Below are 25,701 nucleotides of genomic sequence, written 5' to 3'. Positions count from 1 at the left end.
TCTACAACTCTAGAACAAACAAGCAGGTGAAGTGTTTGGCTGAAGCTGTCTTTCAAAGTATAGATCTTCCCTATATATGCCCAGGGATATATATATACATAATGTATGTATATGCTGGAAGAAGGATTATTCCATATACAACACTGGACACAAAAAATATAAAAAAAGATAATTGCATCCTTAATTAAAATGCTATGTGTTGTCTGTAATTCTTGATTACCTTGCAGTTTTTCTCCACGGAAGAAAAAATAGGATAAAAATATTTTCTATTTATTTGTTTGGTATTTTTTTGCTTCTACTACTCAATGCCAACTAAGGATCTTAGCTGTTATAAGTAAAGTTAATTTAATCTATTTTTCTCCCCATATTCCCTCTTCTTTTCCAGGAAAGAGTTCCAGTTCCCAATCTGACATACGTAGTACTAATTGGAGTAAAGAAAAGTTTATTCATACTTTAATATATTATATTTATTATTATTATTATTATTATTATTATTATTATTATTATATAATAATAATATGAATATTATTATTATTATATAAATAAGACATCAAGTATTCATCTAATGTGTATGGATTAGTTACTGAAACACTGTGCCACAGCTTACGCATTTTACAACAGGAAATGATATTGAATGAAGAATTCAATATCATTTGTGATATATTCAGTATCATTTGTTGTGAATTTTATTAAAATATTGAATAAATTTATGAAATGCTGTATACACCTCTCCTTGGTGCTACTCATAAACTTACTACAAAAAGCCCTCACTGACCAAGTCTTATAGTTTCATAACGTACACTCAGACCAGTCTGAGTTGGAAAAGCAATTAAGGCATTCTTTTGGCAGTTAACTATGTTATCTATAGCATCAATTGAGATGGTTAGGCCACTGTTAAAATTTAAGCAGTCCATTTGGTAGTAGAAGATCATCATCTGTTTATCAGAAAAGACAACTCACTGGATCAAAAATGTTTCAAAAAGCAATAATCTTGAAGGTAGATTTATAAATTAAATAACAGATGCAATACTTCTAATTCAAGTAATAAAATAAGTGACCTGAGAATCTCTAGATTCACTAGGAAAATTTCATTGCTACTGACATTCAAGCAAAGTTCACCTAAAAGCATGAAAATAAAAGGAAAATGCTGTAAAAATGCAGCTTTTGGGGGTTGTGCTGGTGGTTTTTGTTTTGCTTATTGGAAAAGGAGTCTGAATGCCAGATTACTCTCATTCATATTTCCTAGAAAAACCATTTGAATCTAAATGGAGTGTAAAATATCTGGCATAGTACTAGATAGTAAATGTTTATATGAATTAAATGAGGTAGAAAACTGCTACCCACCTTGCAATTCCTAACAGCTAGAATGCCAGTAAAGATTGTTTTCAATATGGAATTGTATCAACCAACTTATCTGTCTTAAAATCATTTTTTGCATCAGCAGACGTTAAGAATTTTAATTCTTCTTAATGCTGAAAAAGAAGGGCAAAACCCAAGTGAATTCAAGAATAAACGTTAAACCAAGTAATGCCATTTGTCTAAGGTAATACTGAACTTGGGAAACTTTTTCCTTTCCAGTCAGGGTGCCTGCTAACAATTCTCAGATCTCAGGCTGCTGACATGAAATATTCTAAAACAAGGTGCGTAAGTCTCACATCATTGGTCTTCTAAGTCATATTACGCAAGGACTCTTTTCAAATCCAATTAACAACAAATATCACTCAGTTATCACTATAATAGATATCCTAAGGTAGCAGTTTTTTTAAAGATCTCTAATAATATGATTTTCTCATCAGAGTCACATGCAATAAGATTTCTTTGTTCTACATAGAGGAAAGAGACCTGGGGGTTTTAGTCAATGCTTGGCTGAACATGAGCCAGCAGAAGGTGGCCAAGAAGGCCAATCGCATCCTAGCTTGTATCAGAAATAGTGCTGCCAGCAGGAGCAGGGAACTGATTACCCCTCTGTACTCAGCACTGGTGAGGCTACACCTCTAGAGCTGCGTTCAGTTTCGGGCCCCTCACTACAAGAAAGACACTGAGGCACTGGAGCGTGTTCAGAGAAGGGCAACGAAGCTGTAAAGGATCTGGAGCATACATCTTAGGAGGAGCAGCTGAGATAACTGGGATTACTTAGTCTGGAGGAGGCTCAGGGGAGATGTTATCACTCTCTACAACAACATGAAGGGAGACAGTGGTGAGGTGGGGTTGGCCTCTTCTTCCCATGCAGCTAACAATAGGACAAGAGGGAATGGCCTCAAGTTGCACCAACAAAGATTCTCTGATGGGCTGCATCATCCTAGCTGCTGAAACATGAAGTAAGGCTCTCACAAATACCTCCATCTTTCATGACACAGTCTCAATTCATTCTTTTATTTCCTGCCCAAAATAGTTTAGAATGCTGTGCAAGTGAGTGAGGGAAAGCATGCAATCACACAACTCAGGGCTATGTTAATATGAGGGAATTCTGAAAGTAATGCCTCCTATTTTATTCCATTGGTCCGTGACATCAGAGGCAGATCGTGTTGGTATGGCAGTAGAGTTTGAACCTTCCCACCAACATTTCATTACATCTTGCTGTTGTGCCTCTGATGGCAACAGAGGCGCAGTCTGATAAAATGGCATCTGATATGGAATTGCATATGAAAAAAAGATGTGAAATTAAATTCTTTCATGTGGAAAAAATGGCATCCATTGACATTCATTGATGCTAACTGAATGTTTATGAAGATCAAACAGTGGATATGAGTACAGTGAGGTGCTGGGTGATGCATTTCAGCAATGGTGACAGCAACATGAAAGACAAGCCACATTCCAGATGTCCATCCACAGCTATAACACCACGAAGTGAAGGGTATCTCCATCAGCTCATCTGTGCAAATTGGTGGATTGTGACCAGAGAATTGTGTGCAGAGCTGAATATCGGCTTCAATGCATTGGAAACAGTTGTGGCAACCTTGGACTGCAGCAAACAGTATGCCACAAGGGATAAGCAAATGCTCACATAGGAACAGAAAGAACACTGTAAGCAAGTTTGTCTGGACCCATTGAACAAACACAAGGCTGAAGGTGACAGTTCCCAGAATTGCATCATCACTGCAGGCAAGACATGGTATCACTACTATGAGATAGAGTCAAAACAGCAGTCTATGGAGTGGCAATATGTGACTTCCCTACAGAAGAAAGAGTTCAGGACACAGCCCTCAGCAGGTAAAGTGCACTGTTTTTTTGGGATAGGTATGGGGGGATCCTTCTGGATTTCTTGAACATGGACAAACCATCAACTCTGACTACTACATCAAGACACCAACTAAGCAGAAGGCTCAAATTTCTGTAGTCAGGCTCAAGAAGATAATCTTTATTTTGCAACACAATAATGCTAGGTGCCATACCAGTTTGAAGACTATGAAGCACATTACCAATTTTGGCTGGACTGCCCTACTACATCCCCTCTATTGCCCAGATTTGGCACCTTCTGAATTCCATCTGTTTGCGCCACTGAAAGATGGACTGCATGGGTAACATTTTCTAGCAGTGATGCCATCATAGCAGCTATGAAGCATTGGGTCACCTTCACTGGTACAGATTTTCATGAGCATGGCCTGCAGGTTCTTGTTTATCACTGACAAAAATGCACAGCTAATGGAGGTGCCTATGTTGAAAAATACTGTTTTTGTAGCTGAGAATTGGCTATATGAAAGTATTATTGTGCTCTTTCAGTCTGTTGTAATGTCCAAGGAAATAAATAGAAGGCATTACTTTTAGAGCAATCCATATGCATCTCAGGTGATTGAACTTAAGACTTCACAGGCAGACTGTTTAATTTTAGAATTAATGCCTTGTTAACGTTTTTGTTTTTTTTTTAAATGAACAAGTCCCCAGATATTTTAGATCAGCTGATCACTGTCACCTATTGGCCACTTTTTACCTTTGATTATCCATACTGTCAAATGTCTAACAAGAAAGACTTATGAAAACAATCAAAAAAATAAATTTGGTTTGTTATCATGAGCAGCTCAAGATCATAATTTCAGAAATAATAAATTAACACCCTTCTGTAGTTTCTGACAGCAGTGAGTAAAACATAGACCAGAAACATAGTATTTCCTTATAAATTTCCCCCATCTTCCTTTAGAGTTGTTCTCTATGAGTTTCCTCAGTCTAGAGACAGCCATCCCATTACAATTCTATCGTGCTAAGATGACTGTTTGGCAAATCTGATTAGGAAAAACTACCCAAGAAGTGAACAAGGCTCTGAAATAAGACCGTTCTTATCTTCTAAATTCTACCTTCTAGAAGATTTCAGGTCGGAACTCTGGAGAAGAATGAGAGGGAATCTCATCACTGCTAACAAACATCTAAAGTGTAGGAAACCAGTTGACGGAGGTGGACTCTTTGGTGGTGAGCAACAGTAGAACAAGGGCCAACTGGCAGAAACTGGTACAAGGATGTTCCATACTAATACAAGGAATAACTTCTTCACTGTCAGAGTGATGGAGCATTGAAACAAGCTGCCCAGAAAGGCTGTGGAGTCTCCTTCTCTGGTAATATTTAAGACCTGCCTGGATGCTTTCCTGCGCAACATGCTGTACAGAACCAGTGGGGTTGGACACAATGATCCCTACATTGATCCCTCAATGATTCCAAGCCCCTACAATTCTGTGGTTCTGTGTGATCTTTATTCAATATCCTCCTTTTCAGTGAAGTTTAATACAAAAGACCTATGACATTTAAGATTTGATAAGAATTGACAGAAGAAACAGCTGACTATTGTCAGCATGAATCAGCACTAAAAGAAGAGTATACTATTCACATAGTATTTCTCTCATTTGCCTTGTAGCCATAAAGAAAAACCAGATGTCTAAATTAAGATAAGAATGCCTGACTGAGGAAAAAAGAGATGGCATACAATTTATGTACTCAAATAAAACATATTTCAATAGGTTACAAAGACATAGTCATGCATCAAGGGTTAGAAATCACAGCCTTATTGACAGTTACAGATTTAGGAAAATATTTCAGAATTTAAGCAATAAACAGATATCCATTTTTAAAATTTGAAATCAGGCAAAGAGTGTAGCAATTTAGTTCTATTCTCAAACATAAAAAACAAACAAACAAAAAAACAGGTTTTCAACTAGTTCCATCTTACGAGAGGAGAAAAACTAGAGAAAATAGAAGTAAGAAAGAATAAAAAATAGAATTGCTCCTAACAGAGTAGTAACTGTGCCTTTAAAGTAAACCTACTTTTGGTAGCTAAGTCATTTGCATAAAAATGAAAAAAAATAGCTGTTCATCTTCAATAAAATTTCAACAATAAAATTTTATCAGTGGACTTATCCATATTTTTAAAATATCTGGGAAAGAAATAGTTATATCAAAATCCATTACTCAAAAACTTCACCCCAAACAATGAACTTAAGCATTTGTCCCTTATCGCTGACTTTTTAAAAATCACACAGAACAATACGTATGGTGAAGACACAACTTAAAACCCTTTGGAGTTCTGCAGTTCAGTAGATCCACAATAGAAGCACAGCAAATAATAATAATAATAATAACACCATTGCTAAGTATTTTTCCATGTACCTATGCTGCACTGTCAAAAATGTTTACCTCTGCCTTCTTCCACTAAGCTAAAAATGACCCTCCCTCAGGAGATGCCACCTGGAAAAAAACACCTGACATCTTCTCAAGAACTTACTACCTGAAACATAGTTGGTGTTCTGTCAGTGTGTTCATGCACCAAGATTAATATGTGTTATTCTCCATACCACGCAACACTCCTCAGATCCTGTAATGAAACTATAAGACTAAACAAATATACTAGAAGAGCATGCGTGCTTTTCCAGGGAAAGCAACTGATGTTATTTACTTGGACTTGTGCAAGGCCTTTGACATGGTTCCCCACCACATCCTTATCTCCAAATTGGAGAGATGTGGATTTGATCACAGAATCACAGAATCACAGAATCACCCGGGTTGGAAGGGACCTCAAGGATCATGTAGTTCCAACCCCCCTGCCTAGCAGGGCCACCAAACATACACATTCAGATCAGGTTGCCCAGGACCCCGTCCAACCTGGCCTTGAACACGTCCGAGGACAGGGCATCCACAACCTCCCTGGGCAGCCCATTCCAGGGCCTAACCACTCTCCTTGTAAAGAACTTCCCCCTAACATCCAACCTAAATCTTCCCTCCTTCAACTTGGATCCATTTCCCCTAGTCCTGCTGTTGTCAGCCCTTTTGAAGAGTTTACTCCCCTCCTGGGTGTAGGTTCCCTTCAGGTATTGATAGGCTGCAATGAGGTCACCCCGCAGCCTTCTCTTCTCCAGGATGAACAAGCCCAACTCCCTCAGCCTGTCCTCACAGGGGAGGTGCTCCAGCCCCCTGATCATCTTAGTCGCCCTCCTCTGGACCCTTTCCAAAATCTCAGTGTCTTTCTTGTACTGAGGGCTCCACACCTGGACATGGTACTCCAGATGGGGCCTCACAAGAGCCGAGTAGAGAGGAACAATCACCTCCCTCTCCCTGCTGACCACCCCTCTCCTGATGGAGCCCAGGATCCCATTGATAGGTGAACCACTCAGTGGATAAGGAATTGGTTGAAAGGCAACAGAAACAGAGTGGTGATTAATGGTTCTATGTCCAGGTGGAGGCCGGTAACGAGCAGTGCTCCCCAGGAGTCCATCTTGGGATGAGTGCTCTTCAACATTTTTATCAACTGCATCAATGACGGAATCGAGTGCACCCTCAGCAAGTTCGCTGATGACACCAAGCTGAGTGGTGCAGATGACACAGTGGCAGGAAGGAATGCCATTCAGAGGAACTTTAACAGGCTTGAAAGGTGGGCCTGGGAAAATCTAATGAGGTTCAACACAACAAAGTGCAAGGTTTTGTACTTGGGCTGAAGTAATCCCCAGCATATATACAGACTGGAAGGAGCAGCCCTTGAGAGCAGCCCTGCAGAGAAGGACTAGGGGTCCTGGTGGATGAGAAGCTTAACACGAACTAGCAGTGTGCTCCTGCAGCTTGGAAAGCAAATAGTATCCTGGGCTCCATCAGAAGAGAGGTGGCCAGCAAGGACAGGGAAGTGATTGCCCCTCTCTACTCTGCCCTTATGAGGCCCCATCTGGAGTACCGCATCCAGGTCTGGGGCCCCGGTACAAGAAAGACAGGGAGCTGTTGGAGAGGGTCCAGAGGAGAGCCACAAAGATTATTAGAGAGGTGGAGCACCTCTCCTATAAAGACAGGCTGAGGGAACTGGGCTTGTTCAGCTTGGAGAAGAGAAGGCTGCAGGGTGACCTCATTGCAGCCTTTCAGTACCTGAACCTATAAACAGCCTATAAACAGGAGGAGAGTCAGCTCTTTACTAGGGTAGATAATAGCAGGACAAGAGGAAATGGTTTTAAGTTGAAGGAGGGAAGATTTAGGTTGGATATTGGGGGAAGTTCTTTACCAGGAGAGTGATGAAGTGCTGGAACAGGCTGTCCAGAGACACTGTGGATACCCCATCCCTGAAAGTGCTCAAGGACATCTTGGACAGGGCTCCTGGAAGACTGGTCTAGTATCCAATGTGGAGGTTGGTGGCCCTGCCTGTGGCAGAAGGGATGGAGCTTGATGATCCTTCAGGTCCCTTCCAATCCAAACCATTCTATGATTCTATGTGTAGCCTTGAGAAATGATGACTGAGAGGGGATCTAATCCAAGATTATAAATATCTGAGGTGTGGGGGCCATAATAGTGAGGCCAGTCTCTTTTCAGTGGTATGGGGAGACAGGACAAGGGGAAATGGATACAAGCTGCAGCATAAGAAGTTCCGCACGACTGTGAGCAAGAACTTCTTTATGGTGAGGGTGATGGAGCACTGGAACAGGCTGCCCAGGGGGGTTGTGGAGTCTCCTTCTCTGGAGATATTCTAATCTCACCTGGATGTGCAATCTGGTTTAGGGAACCTGCTTTGTCATCGGGGTTGGTCATGACAATCTCTAGAGGTCCCTTCCAACCCCTACAATTCTGTGATTCTGTCTATATACCTTTGTTGGTGAACTAGAAGTGGTGATAAAATATATGCTTATCGCATTTGCAGATGGCACAAAACTGGGTAGAACATTCAATACATCGTGGGGAAGTGCTTCCATGCAGTGTGGTACCTAGACAGACTGGAGAAAAGGGCTGACAGGAACCATAAAAAATTCAACAGGAAATGCAAATTCTTGGAAAGAGATATGCCCTTGCAATGTTACTGGCTGGGCACAAAATTCTGTGGAAAAAAACTTGGGAGTCTTGGTGCACATTCAGCAAGCTAAACAAGCCAGGAGTGTGCCTTGGCAACAAACAAGGTCAACAGTATCTTTGGCTGCATCTACAGTAGCGTAGCCAGTAGTCTAAGGAATGTGATTATCCTTCTCTAATCAGCACTTATTGGACTGAACTTAGAATGCTGTATCCAGTTTTTGGCCCCCCAGTCCAGAATGGATACTGATAAACTGAAGCAAGTTTAGTAAAAGAATGCCAAGATGGTCAGGGAAACACGTCATCTGAGAAGTTAAAGGAACAGATTGTTCAAACTGGAGAAGAGAAGGCTTCTGGGAGATCCACTAGCAGCCTTCTGATACCCACAAGGAAGTGATCAAGAAGAGGAAGACAGGCAGTTGGCAGATAGTGGACAGAAGAGAGACAATAGGCATAAACTGAAATAAGATAGGTCTTAACTGGATATGCAAAAAAAGCTTATTGTCATGAGGACACTCAAGCAGTGGAACAAGTTGCCAAGAAGGATGCTGCAGTCTCCATCCTTGAAGGTTTTCAAAACTTAACTGGACAAAGTCCTAACTAACCTAGGCTGATCTCATAATTGACCTGTTTTGAGTAGGAAGTCGAATCAAAAGCTTCCTGAAGCTACTTTCACAAGAATTATTTCATGATCTTGAGTTCAATGTGCCCAAAAACAAGCAACAAAGCTGATAAAGGGTCTGGAGAACAAGCCTCATGAGAAGTGACTGAGGGAACTGATTCTTCAGTGTGGAGAAGAGGCCCAGGAGAGACCTTATCCCTTTTACAATGGCCTGGAAGGAGACTGTAGCAAGGGTGGAGTTATACCAGTTACCTCTCAGATAACTAGTAGGAGGGCAAGAGGTAATGGCCTTAAGCTGCATCAGAGAATTGTTCAGGTTAGATATTAGGAAAAAATTCTTAAGAGTGGTACTGCACTGGCACAGGCTGTCCAAGAAGGTGTTTGAACCACTGTCTCCAGAGGTGTTTGAGAAATGTGTGGATGCAGCACTGAAGGACATGGTTAGTAGAGACAGGTTGACATTGGTCTAGATGACCTTAGAGGTCTTTACCAACCATAATGATTCTAAAATTCCAAAGACAGTGCTTTGCACATACTTGCACAACTTTCCCACAAGTTTAGAACACAAAACTCCAGAGCTGTGTGAAAGCTATCCAAATATTCAGGACAATCAAATAAAGCTTCATATGCATTCTCTCCTAAGTACTCCTGTATTTTAAGATGCAATCACAGCTTTACAAAGGCAACACCAGAAGCAGTATTTTCCCTATCCTCTGAAAGCTTATTGCACTAATACATATGTGATCAAGTCAAACTGTAAATCAAATGTAGAAGACTGTTCATGGACTTGATATGAAGATCCCACCCAAAGCATCACACTCACTCAAAGGTGATAAACAGAACACCTACTACAGCTGTTCAGTTTAAACTGCTACTACTGTGAGCTGTGCAATAGTGTCACCTAGTGGACAGTACTTACAACAAAGTGAGGGCCAATTCGAGAAGAAAAATCTGCCATCTACCAACTTACTCTATGAAACCAGTTGGGACTTATAACTTTTGTATACACATATTCATGTGCACATGAAGCAAAAATTGCAGCAACGAATAATACAAATACTTTTCCATCACTCAGTTTTGAGTGACACAAAGCTTTCATAAAGTTGAAAAATGTCATTTGAGAAATAGAAGAAATGTTCTACCTGGATGTAAGCAGCATTTTACCATTTGGTCTAAATGAGGAGGATTTCAAAAATAGATGGGTACTGCAGGCTTTAATTTATATCATAAAAGAGCCTCCAGTTCAGCAGGTGGATAATAATCATCCACTGGCAAATGCAACACTTGCATTTTTCTGTCTCTTGACAGGAAACAAGTAGATCATGCAAGTTCTCTATTTACTTCATAAACATTGTCCAAGATGTACAGAATCTGTAAATAGTTTGAGGGGTTGTAAGCTTCACAGCATCCCCAAACTTCAAGGAATGTTCGTGCTTCTACTGATTCCTGAAAGTTCAGCAACGTCTTCTAATGTTGCACAGCTAGAGAATGAGAAGAAAATTTCAGAGATTTGTAACAATGTTTATTCTGCTCAGCAAATTCTCCTTGAAAATACTGTTTTGGTGGGGTTTTGTTTTTTTTTTTGTTTGTTTGTTTGTTTGATTGTTTTTGTTTTTTTAAATACTATCTCCTGCTACCAGATGTCCTTAAAGTTTGTGTCTCACCTGAATCAGAACATCATAGTTTCATTAAGACTTTGCTGTTCTACTCATCTATTGTTCAGTTTCTTTCTTAATGGAATGACTTGAGGATGAGAAAAACATTTTGTGTACTTTGTAGCACAGAAAATACTAAGACCTTTACAGCAGAGAAAGAGCAACGCCACATAGATTGCTCGTTATCCTCCCAGATTTCTGAGAAAGTTCCTAAGGAGTAAGCAACTAAAAACTTCTGCTGCACTGTTGCTCATTTCTTCGGGTTTTTTTGTTTGTTTGTCTCGTTTCTCTCCTGTTCTTCATTCTGCAGTAGTAATAGAATTAGAGAAATTTCTTTTGTTAAACTGCTTCTTTTGGAATTTATAATAAATGTAAAATCACAGGCAGGTCATGCAGACTGTCTCCACTCGCATGGCTTACTAAACACTTGCAAAAGGAAAATGGAATAGTTTTCTTTCTGTTCACAAATCTTGTGATCCTTAAGTTCAAGAACTTCAGCATTCTAATGAATATTCCTTTGAAGACAGTCAACAAATTGGTATATAATTGTATAAATTGTCCTACAAATATTTAGCTACTAGGTATAGAAACATATAAACCTGATAGCAGTATTTTTTTTAATATATCTTGCAGTTAAAAAGAAAACATTCGAAGTGCGAGATAACAAAAAAAAAAAAAAAATACAGCACAGATAGCTTTTGTTCTTGACAAGTGATACAAACAATGACAACTACATACATACATGTAATCTACTGAACGTGCCAGAGTCTGATATTAATGAGATATGTCATAAAATAGTATAGATTCTCGTATCATCTATACAGAATTATAAAAGGAACTTGAATGCTGAAAAGGGCAGCAGCTACAGCAACAGGAAAAAAAGAGAAAGCAATAGAATAAACAGATGAATGTTGAAAATGATTTCCAGGCTCAAGACAATTCTCCCAATTAGAAATTCCAATTTTCCAAAGCAACTACTGATTTTTCTCACATTTTAAACAGAAGGGTGCGATTAACAAGAGACATAAAATGCTACAATTTGCTGAATCACACATAATCAGAAAGTAGTCTTTCCATCTTAAAAGATAAGTTGGTACACAAGTGTTACTTTCTTTCCTCATTTTTATGAATGTATAATGCCAGACATAAATAAGGAAAAAAGCACATGCTAGAAGTGGAGTCAGAAGTTTTCTTCAATGATTACAGACATAGATGGATTGTCTCTGGTATCTAGAATGTTCAAATGAAAAAACCAAGAAGCAGCATTGAAAAGTAAAACAAAAACAGCATGGGGAAAAAAAAAAAAAAAAAAAAAAAAACAACTTCAGAAATACTTCCAATTTCAATGGAATATGAATGGTAATTTAAATAAGGCTTTTTGTTGTCCTATAACATTTTATTTTCACAACTACATAAATCATATTATCTAAACTAAAACAGATCTTTGAGCATAGAACTATAATAGGTAATTGGCTAAAATTTTGTACAAAAAAAAATTGCTGATTATAAATGAAAAATATTACTAACCTCTATTATTTAAAAAGAATGCTCCACCCTAAAGCCAGTACTGTCCTACTGTCCTAGCACCTACTAATTTAAGTAACTATTATACTGATGCTTGTCTGTCATTCATCCTACACTTATAACCCTGCTCAAAAGATTAACTTCAAGTCTTCAGAAACATCCAAACACAAAAGCTTCACAAGAGCCTTCCCAAGAAATAACTAATACAACTAGCTTCAGTTGTTAGAAATAAGGGAGCAGAAAGGCTAAATAACCTGCCATTATTCATCAGCTCTTAATACGAAAGAAATGATTGACAAGGGAGTCCTTTATAGAAAAGTAAATAAAGTGCTATAACATAAAGGAGTAATAAATGAGGAAGAAAAATTAAAAGATCTTTATGTCTTTATCAGACCCACGTGATTTAAACCTTTTGGAAATCCACTTACAATTAAGGAACTAACCAAATGTACATACATGCACTAATCAAGTAAAAAATTAATACAAATATTAGCCTCAAAACCTAAAAGCTTATCCAAGCTGTTTTCCAAACATTTGTATTTTCCTAGCTAAAAATTAAAGATTTAAACATTTACTATGAAATAAGTGATTAGATCTTCCTTTGTCCCCCCCTCCTCAAGCCAGACGAACAAGAAAAATAGGAAGTTGCTCAAAAGAGACAGAAATACAATAGAAATTGTATTACCTTGGATCTGGGATTTCACCAATAATTTCTCCCAGCTTGTCAATAAAATTAATGAAGTTAGAAAGCCCCTTTAGGTGGACTCTTAGTGGATCAAATAATGAAGCTGCACAGCCTTTTCCTCCATGTTCTACTGTTCGGATAAAAGATGTTGCCATCTATTAGGAGAAATATTTAGAAAATGAACATATTTTGAATTGACTTCCTACAGATACATAAACCACATAACAGCTGGATAATAATAGAAATCTAATGGAAACCAACAGAATACCTTTTAATTGCAAGCTGTTTACATTTCTCCGTATACATTTGCAAGCCCAATACTTAAAGTTGGGGTTTAAAGTACTTACAAGTTAAACGAAAATGATCCAACTGATTTGATATTTACACTGATAGCTTGGAAAAAAACTACTTTATTAAAATTGCATAGTTTTGTTGTTGTTGTTGCTGCTCTTTAAGTGTTCGCGCTTACCAAACAAAGACAAATCTTACATTTAGAGGGTTGTTTACAACCTAGGAACATTTAATACAAGCACACAAAGATTGACTTGAGAATTATATTTATTTTTAGGGGTAGAAATAAATACTATGAATATTCAAATTTTCTAAAAAAAAAAAAAAAATAGCTAAAGGTTCTAGCATCACAGATACTCCATTCTGAAAGTTTCCCTATATTTTATATACAGTAAAGACACTGAAAATAAGAGATGTCCCATCAGCAGTCGTCCTGGTTTCAATTGGGATGGAGCTGATTTTCTTAACAACATCTAGTTGATGCATGCAACATCCAACAAGTCTCTTGTCCTGAAGGACTGTTACAATAGATGGAGCCCAAAGTCACAGATTAAGTGAACTCCACAGACAACATTGTGAAATGGCCAAAAGACTATGGAAACAATGTCTGCGCATACATATATATATATACGTGTATATATATATATATATACGTGTATATATATATATATATATATATATACGTGTATATATATATATATACGTGTATATATATATATGTATATGTATATGACACAGATGATACAGATTTCTATATCTATATATCTCTCTCTCTCTCTCTCAGAAGGCAGAAAAGGTGATGGTAATTAATTGGGGTGTATTGGAAAAAGTGTGGGACTTGAGTACTATATAAACAATACAGAATAAGAAGCGGATATTGATCTGGTTTCAACTGAGACAGAACAGATTTTCTTCATATTGTCTGCTATGATGCTATGTTTTAGCTTTAGCAGAAAAACAACACTGATAACATGCTGATGTTTAAGTTGCTGCTCAGCAGCGCTACACAGCATCAAGGATATTTCAGCTTCCCATGTCGTGTCAGTGACAGGGCGGGGGGTGCACAAGAAGCTGGGAAGGGACAGAACCACAACTGTTGACCTAAACTGGCCAAAGGGCTATTCCATACCATATGACATCATGCAAATATAAAACTGGGGGAATTTGGGGTGGGGGAGCTGCTGCTGCTCAGGGTCTGGCTGAGCATTAGTCAATGGGTGGCGAACAATTTCACTGTGCATCACATGCATACATAAATGTTCTTATCATTACTATTATTTCTCTCATCCTTTTCCATCTTAGTAAGATTTATAATCTCAACCTATGAGATCTTTTTTTTCCTGATTCTCTCCTCCATCCTACTGGAATGCAAAGAGAGTGAGCAAACAGCTGTGTGGTGCTGAGCTGTCTGCCAGGTTGAACCACAACAGCAGCACACTTTAGAGTGTAACCCCTCACATTTTAAGCCAACAGTTAAATAAAATAAATCTCCCCATAAAAAGTTAAAGATAAGAACCTAAAACATTTGAGAGATACAGCAATATTAATTCTACCTATACAATTTAATTTCATACTACACAGTTAAATCATAAAGCTCTTGGGACTGTAAAGAATACAACTGGAATTACTCTAGCAAAGAAAATAAACCTGCCAGTATCCCTGCTTTTGCACTGGATTAATATTGTTCATAGGACCTTGCCTTCCAATGGAAAGTATTCTGGCTTTGCAGGACTTTCTGCAAGACATAGATGCCAGAAAAGACAACTTCTTTACACAGTAGAGAAGTTTCCCCTCTGGCAGCTGGGAGGAAGAAGCAATAAATCCAGTCCAAACACAGCCTTTTTTTTTTCACATAGAATTTTAACAGAGCATTAGGAGCTCAAATAATTAATCCTGCAACTGAGATTTCACAAATTTTCCATATTTTTAAACCGTAAAATCTGAAGCAATAGTGCAGCTGCTTGAGAGACTTTTATATACCCATACTATTTTTCCTTGGTCTACTGTTGACTGTACAGATCCCACTGTGTATGCAAAATTTGATTATCTGAATATGAGGGACCACATTGATTCTCTGGAGAAAGAAATCTTACTCCTCTATTTTTGAGATGCCTGTGCGCTGGCTATAACTGCTCTAATTATAAATATAAATTCACCTCACATACAAAATTAGATTCCTTAGCTCCAAGCCTCTCTGAGGACTATGTGCTGTAATTTTTTCTTGTTCCTGTATAAGGGAGAACACCATCCTTTGTTTTTTCTCTCTCCAGCCCTGTGCCTTTGAGAATAACATGAGCAAGAATATCCCATATCAATCACATCTTGAAGAATGTTTCAAGACTGATCAAGCTGTAAATGAATGGCAAGTATTACACTCCAAAAATTCTGAGTCAGAGCCGAAAAAACAGCAATACTGTTCCTCCAAATTTTGGTCTTTCATCTACACATCAAGCACTGAATTTTTTTCTTCAGATTGCTCTACAAAAGGAATTTTGTGCAAAGAAACATTAGGCTACAGTTTAACAAATACACAGAAAAATTGTGTTTTTTCCACTTAACCAAAGTATGTACTTGCAACACTCTGGATATATTATTAATAGACTCTTTTTGTCAAGAGATTCCTGTTTTTACCAGATCACATTGTAGCGTTCTAGAGGTTCACAGGCAGAAATTACTTTTTTGGGGTATCTTTAGATCTCATGACCAATCAATCATCTACTTTATAAGACGAAATCTGTTGTGCTGGTTTTCTTTGTTTTTAAGCCTTGAAACTCTCCTTATGATAGTGTTTGAGTTGGCTTGCAAATGGTAGTCTTGCAGATGAGACTAAAGTAACATTTCATGTTTTTATAAATCTATTTCATTATCTCTGATCTGATCTACAGCAAGTTTCATTGGATTCACATACCAGGAAAATTGACATTTTTCTCTCCTGTGAGGCATGTTTTAGTTTAGTGAAGGCTTCTCTACCAAGTCCTCTGTCAGGAATGTTTAGAATACGAGCTAGTGCCAGATCATCCTTAGAATTCACCAGCAGGCTTAAATATGAATAAAAACACTTCTTGGCAAAGAGCATCACCTGTATAAAAAAGCATCAACATTGATTAGTCACCCTGCCGTTAAATTACATGTGTGCTACTAATAAGACTTTTATAGAAGTGTCTCACTTTGCATAATTTCAAATTATTACTTAATGTATGGGAATTCTGGAAGTTTTGACAAAAGCAAGCATGATTAATATGCGTTAAAATTATGTGTATTGTACTTGAATAATCACACTGACACAGGATGCCCACAAAAGCTGTGGATGCTCCATCTCTGAAGGCATTCAAGGTCAGGTTGGATGGGGCCCTGGGCAGTCTGATCTGGTGGGTGGCAGCCCTGCCCATGGAAGGGGTTGGAACGAAATGATCTCTAGTTTTCTTTCCAAATTAAGATGTTCTATGATTCTATGATATTTAGCTATTACAATTGGGTATCTGTTTCTGCTTAGAGACCTCCTAACAGATGTTCCTTTTATATCCCAAAGTAAAATTCTAATACCATGAAACCACATAAAGGATTTACATTAATTTCAAGTAGGCTAAAATTTTCATCACCTCACCAGCTCCAGCTCAGATTCACTAATTTTCCCCTTGACTCCCAGGGATATCAATCATAGAAGTCTCACTGATTGAAGAATCAGAATTTTATATTCAACTCCACTCACATAATCAAATTACATCAATATAATTACTTATATTGCAGCACTGTTCAGGACTGAATAACAGTCCCAGAACTGAAAAATTTACATTTAAAAAATTTAAAAAAAAAAAAAAAAAAAAAAAAAAAGAAAAAAAGACCAAAAAAAGACTATTGATGAAAAGAAAACTAATGAGAAAAGCTTTATTTGCTACATATTTTTTTCTTATTCAACAGGAATATTAAAAATATATAGATGTAGCAGCTTAAGAGGATAGATTTGAGAGAAAGAAAAAAAGGGCAAGGAATATTTTTTTCTACACATGCCAATGTCAAGCAAGCCATTAGCTTAGTGGTAGAAGTGCTATCTAGGGAAGAACTGTAGTGAAAAAACAGAAAAGCACTAAACTGCATTTCACTGAAGCATTTTTCAGCCTGATATCATATTGCTGGGACAATGTTTGCTCACATGTTGAGAATTATTTTTTAAGTTGTATCTACACACTGCATTTAAATTGCTACTTCTGGTGAGTAAAGTAAGCTAGGAAATGGCAAAAGCACTAGCATTTCAAGTGCTGCAATACAGTATTCTCAGATTCTTATCTGGGGGGTTGAATCAAGTGTTCCCCAAAAGTCTCCAGTCATCCACTGGGATAAACAAGACTGGCTTGCTTTGCTACAGCTACCATTACAGTTGCTATCCAGATTTCTTCCATAAGGAAGTAAATACAAGCTAATGAAAACAAGGTGATGAAACCTAATAAGTCTACATCACTTAGCACTTCATTTAGCAACATCAGGCAAATCATTTAACTCTCAGTTAATAAGGCTATGATAGTATATTTGAAGAAAAATGTTTAAAGGCACTTATAGACATATTACATCTATATACCAAGTGCCTGCCATAAGAGGACTGTCTTTCAGAGTATAAGTTCATGTACTTACCCCATAGACACACTGATGAGTTACACTTTGAAAACACTTGTTTATTATTTTTAAAATAGCAATATTTTAATAACAATAATTGCAAAAAGAAAACAACGTAACATATCACATTGTGCTGTGTAGACATGGGAAACTTAACATTACAAAAAAAAAAAAAAAAGATAGAAATAATTTTTACCTTCACACTGTTCTGATCCTGTCTGTAGACTGGTGCAGAAGGAAGAACAGAACCATTACTTCTTGATACATTCATTCCACCAGAAATAAATTCTAGCAGTTGAACCTTCAATAAAACGAGTGGAATCAGTTAAAATATGAAGGTGACTAAAAAGCAGAAATACTATTAAAACCAAGTGAAACCATGATTTCTTACAGTTTGCTAGTTTTCTGAGACCCAAAACTTACTTTTTCTTTAGTCTTCATAAGTACAAATGTTTAGAGAGAAATCAGGTGTAAAGACTCAATTTAACTTACAGATCTTGTACACTTCTGTAAGACACTCGCACTAAAAGCATCTTTTTTTTTCCCCGAAAGACAAGAAGCTAACATTGCACCACAGATATGAAAAGCCCGTTAATCTTCTCGAGTTTTTTACATTATAAAAAGAAATTAGAAAATGAGAGCTTCCTGAACTGCAATCCTCCTTGTAACTTCTTTTGTATCCAGTAATTGGAATGTTTAAGTAGAGGTTCTCCCAGTTTAAGGAAGCAGGCAAACTTGTTACAAGCATACCTCTCACTGAATCTTATAACAGTATTTCTATGTTTCGATATTTCTGATGATGAGATTTCACATATTCTCTCAGGAGTCTGTTCCAGTATTTGACTACTTTTTCCACAGACACAGCTTTATTCCTGACTCAATAGGAAGAGTTCCTCAAAGCAACTGAAATATTTTATTTTTTATTTCCTAGTTTTTATCTAATAATTCAGTTTACCTTCCTGCAAGAAGACAGTTAACTCTTTCTGTAATTTTTCTTACAAGCCAGAAATAGTTGAATCTAAATCCACAATTTATTTTATTTTTACTATTTTTTTTTTAAATCAAAATCCTTTGTCTTTGACCTTTCCATGCTCTGGAGAGCACAAAAATCAAACTCATATGGCATGCTTATATTTCAAAGTTTTTTAGTTGCTACTAACACAACCCAATCATCAGCCCACAAGGGCTCGGGATAAGGAAGATTATTATCTCACTAATTTAATATCCTTCTATGATAAGATCTCCCTGTGAACAAAAGGAAGGCAGTAGAAGTAGTTTTTCTGTATTTTAGCAATGCTTTTGATACGGTCCCTCAGTCTTTTTGGATAAACTGTCCAGGTTTGAGACAAACAGGCACATTGTATGCTGGGTGAAAAACTGGCTGAACAGTAAGTAGGGCTTGAAGTGCTGTAGTAAAGAAAGACTACATCTGGTTGGTGACAAGTCACTAGCAACATTTTCCAAGGCTCAATCTGGGCACCAGTTCTATTCAACATTTTCATCAATTATTTCTATGGAGTTAAATGCATCCTTCCAAAATTTACTGATGATACTAAACTGGTAGGTATTGCTGACTCTCTGAAGATACAAAATGCTTCTAGAAAAGGGACCTACATTGATCAGAACCATTGGACTATTTGCAACAGTATGAAATTTATCAAATGTTGGATTCTGTTTTTGGAATTGAGTAATATCAGACATATGTACAGCCTAGGACACAAGTGGCTGGAGAGGAGTCCTGCAGAAAGGGACCTGGGGACTCTGGTTGACAGCTGGCTCAACATGAGTCAGCAACATACCCTGGCAGCCAAGAAGGAAAGCAGCAATGTGGAGTACATTAAACTCAGCATAGCCAAACAATCAAAGGGGTCATTCTCCAACTATATTTAGCATTAGTGCTGTCTCACTTCAAATATTCTGTTCTGGACTCCGTGTTCTAAAAAGCACATTAAGATACTTGACCGTGCGCAGAGAAGGCAACAAAACTGGTTAAAAGAGCTGGAAGGCATATCCTATGAGGAACAACTGTGAACACTGTGTTCGTTAAACTTGGTGAAAAGGAGGTTGAGGAATGATCTGATTGATCCTTTCTGAGGAGGGGAAGTGGAGAGGGGGTTGCTCCCTGGTATCTAGTGACAGGACATACAAGAGCAGTTCAAAGCTGCATCAGTCAGAAACTGATTAGATGTTATGAAAAATTTATGAATTACAAAAATCTTCTAGACATTGGAGCAGGAATCCTAAAGAGGTGGCTGACATTCCATGCCTGTTCGTGTTTAAGAGGCATTTATATAATGTTCTTAATGACATGTTTTAAACTTTGGATCAGTCCTAAAATAGTCTAACAGTTGGACTCAATTTTTTTTTTTTCCTTCCAGCAGCTAATATATTATTCAATATATTTTGATCTGGTAAAAATTAATCAAATTTGTGCTATTTTCATTGTCAGACTGGACTACATACTACAACTTCTCTAGCCTACAGCATGGCCTTATGTGCAGAGTTACAATAACTGAATTGCAATACACTGCAATAGATGCTTGACTGAGTAGCTGAAGATGAATCTCTTCTGGTTTCCCAAAAAACATCAAATGAAGCTACGTGTAGAATATGGAGGAATTTTTGTGTTTAAAAGCATGTTATTTTTATAACAACAAAAAAAGTATATTTGGACAGCATAGCAAGATATATCCAAAATTCCGGAGCACGTTAATCATTAAGATTTGATCCAGTCATATCAAATCTCTACAGTTTGCCTTTTTCTGGCAGAAAAACTTCTGGAGAAGAGATCTACACATCCAGCAGGATGACAGAAAGAAGTAATTTTTGGAATGGTCTTATGAGTCTTTAAAGGATTTAATAATTTAAACATATCTGTTTTCCACACAGAAAAAGCAAGTAACTTGTGAATAATTCAGGATTTCTGCACATACTTTAGAAGCACTGTAAATCCATAATCAATATCAGAAGTATCAAAATAATATCAGAGATCAATCAAACAAAATACTTACGGGGGCAATACTTTCATCTTCAGAGACAAGTGCAAGAGCACAGCACTTTTGATATATGTCTATTATATCTAACATGTTGCTGCTTGCTAAGAAAGTATGATAGGCCCTTTTAAAGTCAGCATAATTTTCAGGTTCTTCCATGTTCTCATGCAATAATCCTAGTTTGTCATGTAACAAATATTTCCAAGTTTCCATCACATCACTGAGTGATGCTGCGAAATCTCCATGGTGCTAATAAAACAACAATAATAAAAAAAAAAAAAATTAATGTTATATATTTAGTAGTTTTAAAAATTACTTTAAAACAAGTTGCATATATGTATACAAAGAAAAACTAATACAATCTAAATATTTGCATTTGTAATGAATGGAGTGTTACTTATAACTGCAATTCTTTCAATGCTTTTGCCTTACAGTTGACTTTTTGGAATTTGCAGTCCTTGTTCCTGATCCCTTGTTTCTAAAATATCAGGCATATATTTTGAACTTTGCTGACAGAAACAGACATTGATTTTCACAGGAATATTACACACCAAAATCAATTTTTTTTTTTTCCTCCAATGCTAATACACTTCTACTCTTGCATAATATTGATATTATTGCCACAGACCTAATGAATGCATTAAATCAAGATACACCTAAGCACAGGTAGGTCCAAAAGTAATGCCTCCTATTTTATTTTGTTGGCCCACAACATCATAGGCAGATGTCGATGGTATGGCAGTAGAGGCTGAACCTTCCTGCCAGTATTCCATTACATTTTGTTGCTGTGTGACATGGCAGTAGAGGGGCAGTCTGACAAATTTGCATCTGACACAGAAGTGCAGATGAAGCAGAAGTCTTGAATAATTCCATGTGGAGAAAATTGCACTCTTTGACTTTCAATGGATGTGAGCACAGTGAGGCAGTAGGAGACGTATTTCAGTAGTGGCAACCGTGGGTCACCTGGGCTTGTGAAGATTTTAACCAGGGCAGCATGCAGGCTCTTGTATTTACTGCATGTAAGTGAAATTACAAAGTAGCAGAGATTTGCTACTAGTTAGACTCAGCTATGGTAATGGAAACAAAAGATAGACCTGCATCCCAAGCCTTACGTACACATTTCTAACCTCCCCAATTCAGAAATCAGCCCTATAGCCATCTTTAAATTTGCATGTGGTTTCTAGCACAATTCAGTGCTATGAACATGCCTGCTACTCCAGAGATTGCAAGAAAATTAATGTCATACGTTTTCTATAGAGCATGTTTTCCACTCCAACTTCCCCAAAAACTACATTTGTAACCATATTGTAATCACCTTCAAGAAAATCAAAACAATAGTACATTGAAGAAAAAAAAAAAAAGTTCTCACTATTTTCTTACTTCTGAAAGAATTTTTCAAACTAAATTACAGTACAGTTTAAATATGGTACCTAGTAAATCGAAACTTTTCCTTGCAAGAACAAGGACCGGTAGAGATTAGCAAAGTTTATATTAGCACTGGAAGAATATTTGAAATTGAAGTTGAATTTCACTCCAGGTGCTAACTTATACCATCAGGCACTCACTGTGACAGTGCACTCCATTACTTACACAGTCAACTGTCAAGAATATCTGGTTTTAAAGGGAACATTAATAAAATATGATGTTTTGCAATAAGCATATGCCAGCTGACTAATACCCAAAGGAAGTCCAAAAAGTTCTGGACTTTTATTGCATGATAGACATTGCAGTGTTATGTTTCACAGTGTCTTAGTTTCAGCTGGGACATAGTTGTTTTCTTCAGAGCGTCTGGTATGAGGCTATTTTTTGGTTCTCAGAGAAAAAAAATGTTGATAACACAACAATGTTGCTGCTAAGCAGTGCTGTTCAGAGCCAAAGACACTCTCAGCAAGGGCTGGTAGGGTGGCTCAAGTAGCTGGAAAGGACCAAAAAAAAAAAAAAAAAAAAAATCAGGGCATCTCTTTGCAATCTATCAATTTCTTAACACAAAGGGCAACACCCACTCTCCTCATTCCCTGCTCATCTCTTCTACAAAGATTGCACTCCCTGACTACAGTATTCCAATTGCATGATACTTCCTACCCTGTTTCTGTGATAACAATTAAGTCATACTTTTTTTATTGCTCCATCGATTCTAATTCTTCTTGTTTATTTCCCATGCCACGTGCATTAGTATAGAGGCATTTCAGCTGGGCTATCAGCAATGTTATCTTTTTTAAAAAGCCTTCCTCAGTTCCTTTAGAGCAATTTTGTGGTTTTTTTCTGCTGCTCCATAATTACAGTGTCTATGGCTTTTCTGCTCAGGGAGATGGTGGAGTCATCAACCCCAGAGGCATTCAAGAAATGCTTCTATGTTGTACAGAGTGACATGGTTTAGCGGGAAATATTGGTGATAGGTGGATGGTTGCACTGGATGATCTTAGATGTCTTTTCCAATCTTGGTAATTCTATGATTCTCTGTCATTCAAAACAACTCCCCTTCCTCCATCAAATCTAGCTTTGATGGCACTGGTTCTAATACAGGTGGTTGGCTTGACCAACTTTATGGGGTAGTCCCTTCCTGAGTTTGAATCATTACCCACACCCTCTCCTTTTTCCAGACCAGAAAGCTATCTAAGCTTCCTCCCCTTGCAGGGATTTAAGTCAGGGCAGTCTTTCAGCCTGTGTCAGAACAAAACACCATACATAACTCCCCAATTCCAGGATTCAGTGCTGCCTGGCAATTTCCTCTTTCAACCTGTCCTTTCACTGGAAAAGTTCATTGAGATGGGCACACTTGTATTAATGACATCCACTTCTGCCCGCAGTCCCTATGCAGACTTGCAGATTCTGGAGATCCCCGCAACAAAAGTCGAGGATAGAAATTTAACTCCTCAGGAAGCCTATTTAGGTGCATGCATCTGCACGTGAAGGTTGCAGCCACCCTGCCTAGGTTACAACCTCAGCTCAGCCATTGCAGCACACTGTCACCAAGTTTCCTTTAATAGAGGACTGTTCCAGAAGAGAGAGAGCAGGCACCCTCCAGCCTTAAACCAGCTTTCCTGTTTGCTCACACTCCACGTGGTTACCTTTGTGCATAAATGGGTGGCTGCTGCTGCTCCTGGACCACCCATGTCTTTTCAGCCACTCTCACAAGGGCTGAGGACCCCTAGCAGCTTTCTCCTCACCCAGAGGACTCCCTGAGTGCAGGACAACCCCTTACCCCACACATATCAACTCCCAACTCTGCTGCAGAATTGAAGTTATGCAATCAGACAAAATACACTATCGTTTACTATTACAGTTGACGATTTACAATAAAAAAAAAAATCTTAAAACACTTCTCCCATCTTTCTGTAAGCTCTGATTTGTACTTAATCATTATTTTATAACATCTTGCTGCATCTAACCCTCAGATGAAAAACAACACTGAAATGACCAAAACAACTGTTTTAAATAGATAAACTGAAAGTTTAGTAAGCAAACCAAGTTTAAGTCACACTAAGCCCCAAGAGCATACAGAAAGAATGCTAACCTGTTTATTGACTTCAGCCATGGACAGTTGTAATGCTGTCAGCATGCAATCGGCTCCACATACAGTAGTCCTTTCAGAGTTTGAAAATAAGGGCCATTGTCTTCTGAAATGTTTGATTAAGTTTAAAATCTTTTGCTGTAAAGAAATCATTGCCTAGAGTAGAACACAGAATTAAGAGAAATAATTGTGAATATAAATATATGAGAGGCCTATACATGTCACCGTAAGCTGTGTACTATAGTTTGCTCTTCCATATCAAATCCACAAAATAAACTCATCCCACAAAAAACATAGTCTAGCAAGACTTACCTCACTAACAATGGAATAACTACCAGGAAAAGGGGTAGAGAGTGCTTATGAATGATATGTTCATAAAGACTTCTTGTCCTCCTTGCATTTACTTACTTGAAAGAATATCAGAGGGCTGGAGCACCTCTCCTATGAGGAAAGGTTGAGGGAACTGGGCTTGTTTAGCTTAGAGAAGAGAAAGCTCCAGGGAGACCTCATTGTGGCCTTTCAATCCTCGAAGGGAGCTTTGGCAGGGGGGTTGGACTCGATAATCTCTGGAGGTCCCTTCCAACCCCTACAATTCTGTGATTCTGTATAAACAGGAGGGGGAATGGCTGTTTACCAGGGTGGATAGTGATAGGACAAAGGGGAATGGTCTTAAACTGAGACAGGGGAGATTTAGGTTAAATAATAGGAGGAAGTTTTTCACACAGAGGGCGGTGATGCACTGGAACAGGTTGCCCAAGGAGGTTGTGGATGCCCATCCCTGGAGACATTCAAGGCCAGGCTGGATGTGGCTCTGGGCAGCCTGGTCTGGTGGTTGGCGACCCTGCACATAGCAGGGTTGTTGAAACTAGATGATCATTGTGGTCCTTTTCAACCCAAGCCATTCTATGATAATATCAGTAATTTGACAGGACAGTTTTTTGCCTCTATAGAGACAGCCTGAATGCCTCTAGAGAGCACCTTTCATATTCACCACATCATATTCAGACCAGCATCTATTAGTATGGAATCTCTTAAGCAAGAGATTCAGTATTGTTTTTACAACTTATTATCGAAGACACCTCTGAAAATTTTTGTTGCCTCCATACAAAGCCTTTTCAATGCTCCTTTCCTTAAGTCATCATATTTGCTATTCCCTTTGACAGTGAGTTTCTGTACCAGTTTCAGTTGCCACCCAGCGTCTCAGGCTGCCCAGAGCCCCATCCAAACCAGCTTTAAGCACCTGAAGGGCCAGGGCACCCATAGCTTCTCTGGGCTGTGTCTCACCACCCTCTGAGTGAAAAATTTCCCTCTCCCATCTAACCCAAACGTCCCCTCTCTCGATTCAAAATCGCTCTATTGCTACGCTTCGCTAGAGTCCCTCCCCTTTTAAGTAAGTTAAGCTATTTACTCCACACTCTCAGCCGGCTGAAGCGCTCCCGCTCGCCAATAGCCACTACCTGCACAACCAGGAGGACGAGACCAAGCACTCCACCAGCCGCTCGGAAGGCCCATCAGCCTCTATCGGCGGTTTTCATTCAAACCCTCGGCAGATGCCCAATAGAAAGCGCGAGCCCTGA

General features: G+C 38.2%; 1 protein-coding gene across 5 annotated transcripts in view; it reads right to left on the bottom strand.

Moving 5' to 3' along the window:
• The window catches only part of PARPBP (PARP1 binding protein), a 47,424-nt gene extending 21,740 nt beyond the window's left edge, over positions 1-25,684 (bottom strand). For 2 of the 5 annotated variants that reach the window (XM_052669301.1, XM_052669302.1), the window contains exons 1-6: positions 25,582-25,684; positions 24,128-24,280; positions 20,632-20,862; positions 17,817-17,921; positions 15,921-16,091; positions 12,722-12,876 (exon numbers count right to left, since the gene is read on the bottom strand). In XM_052669301.1, the coding sequence (XP_052525261.1) occupies positions 12,722-12,876; positions 15,921-16,091; positions 17,817-17,921; positions 20,632-20,862; positions 24,128-24,277 (812 nt within the window). In that variant the 5' untranslated portion in view covers positions 24,278-24,280; positions 25,582-25,684. Of the gene's footprint in view, positions 1-9,465; positions 10,339-12,721; positions 12,877-13,792; positions 15,491-15,920; positions 16,092-17,816; positions 17,922-19,327; positions 19,421-20,631; positions 20,863-24,127; positions 24,281-25,581 lie in introns of those variants that run through there. The other 3 variants (XM_052669303.1, XM_052669304.1, XM_052669306.1) reach the window with 3 other exon arrangements.
• Between the last annotated feature and the right edge of the window lie 17 nt (positions 25,685-25,701).

This window comes from Tympanuchus pallidicinctus, unplaced genomic scaffold, assembly GCF_026119805.1.
Source record: "Tympanuchus pallidicinctus isolate F22 unplaced genomic scaffold, pur_lepc_1.0 scaffold8, whole genome shotgun sequence".
In the NCBI taxonomy this organism is placed as follows: domain Eukaryota; kingdom Metazoa; phylum Chordata; class Aves; order Galliformes; family Phasianidae; genus Tympanuchus; species Tympanuchus pallidicinctus.
The sequence above is the reverse complement of the archived record's forward strand: the minus strand, read 5'-3'. Positions and strand labels throughout refer to the sequence as shown.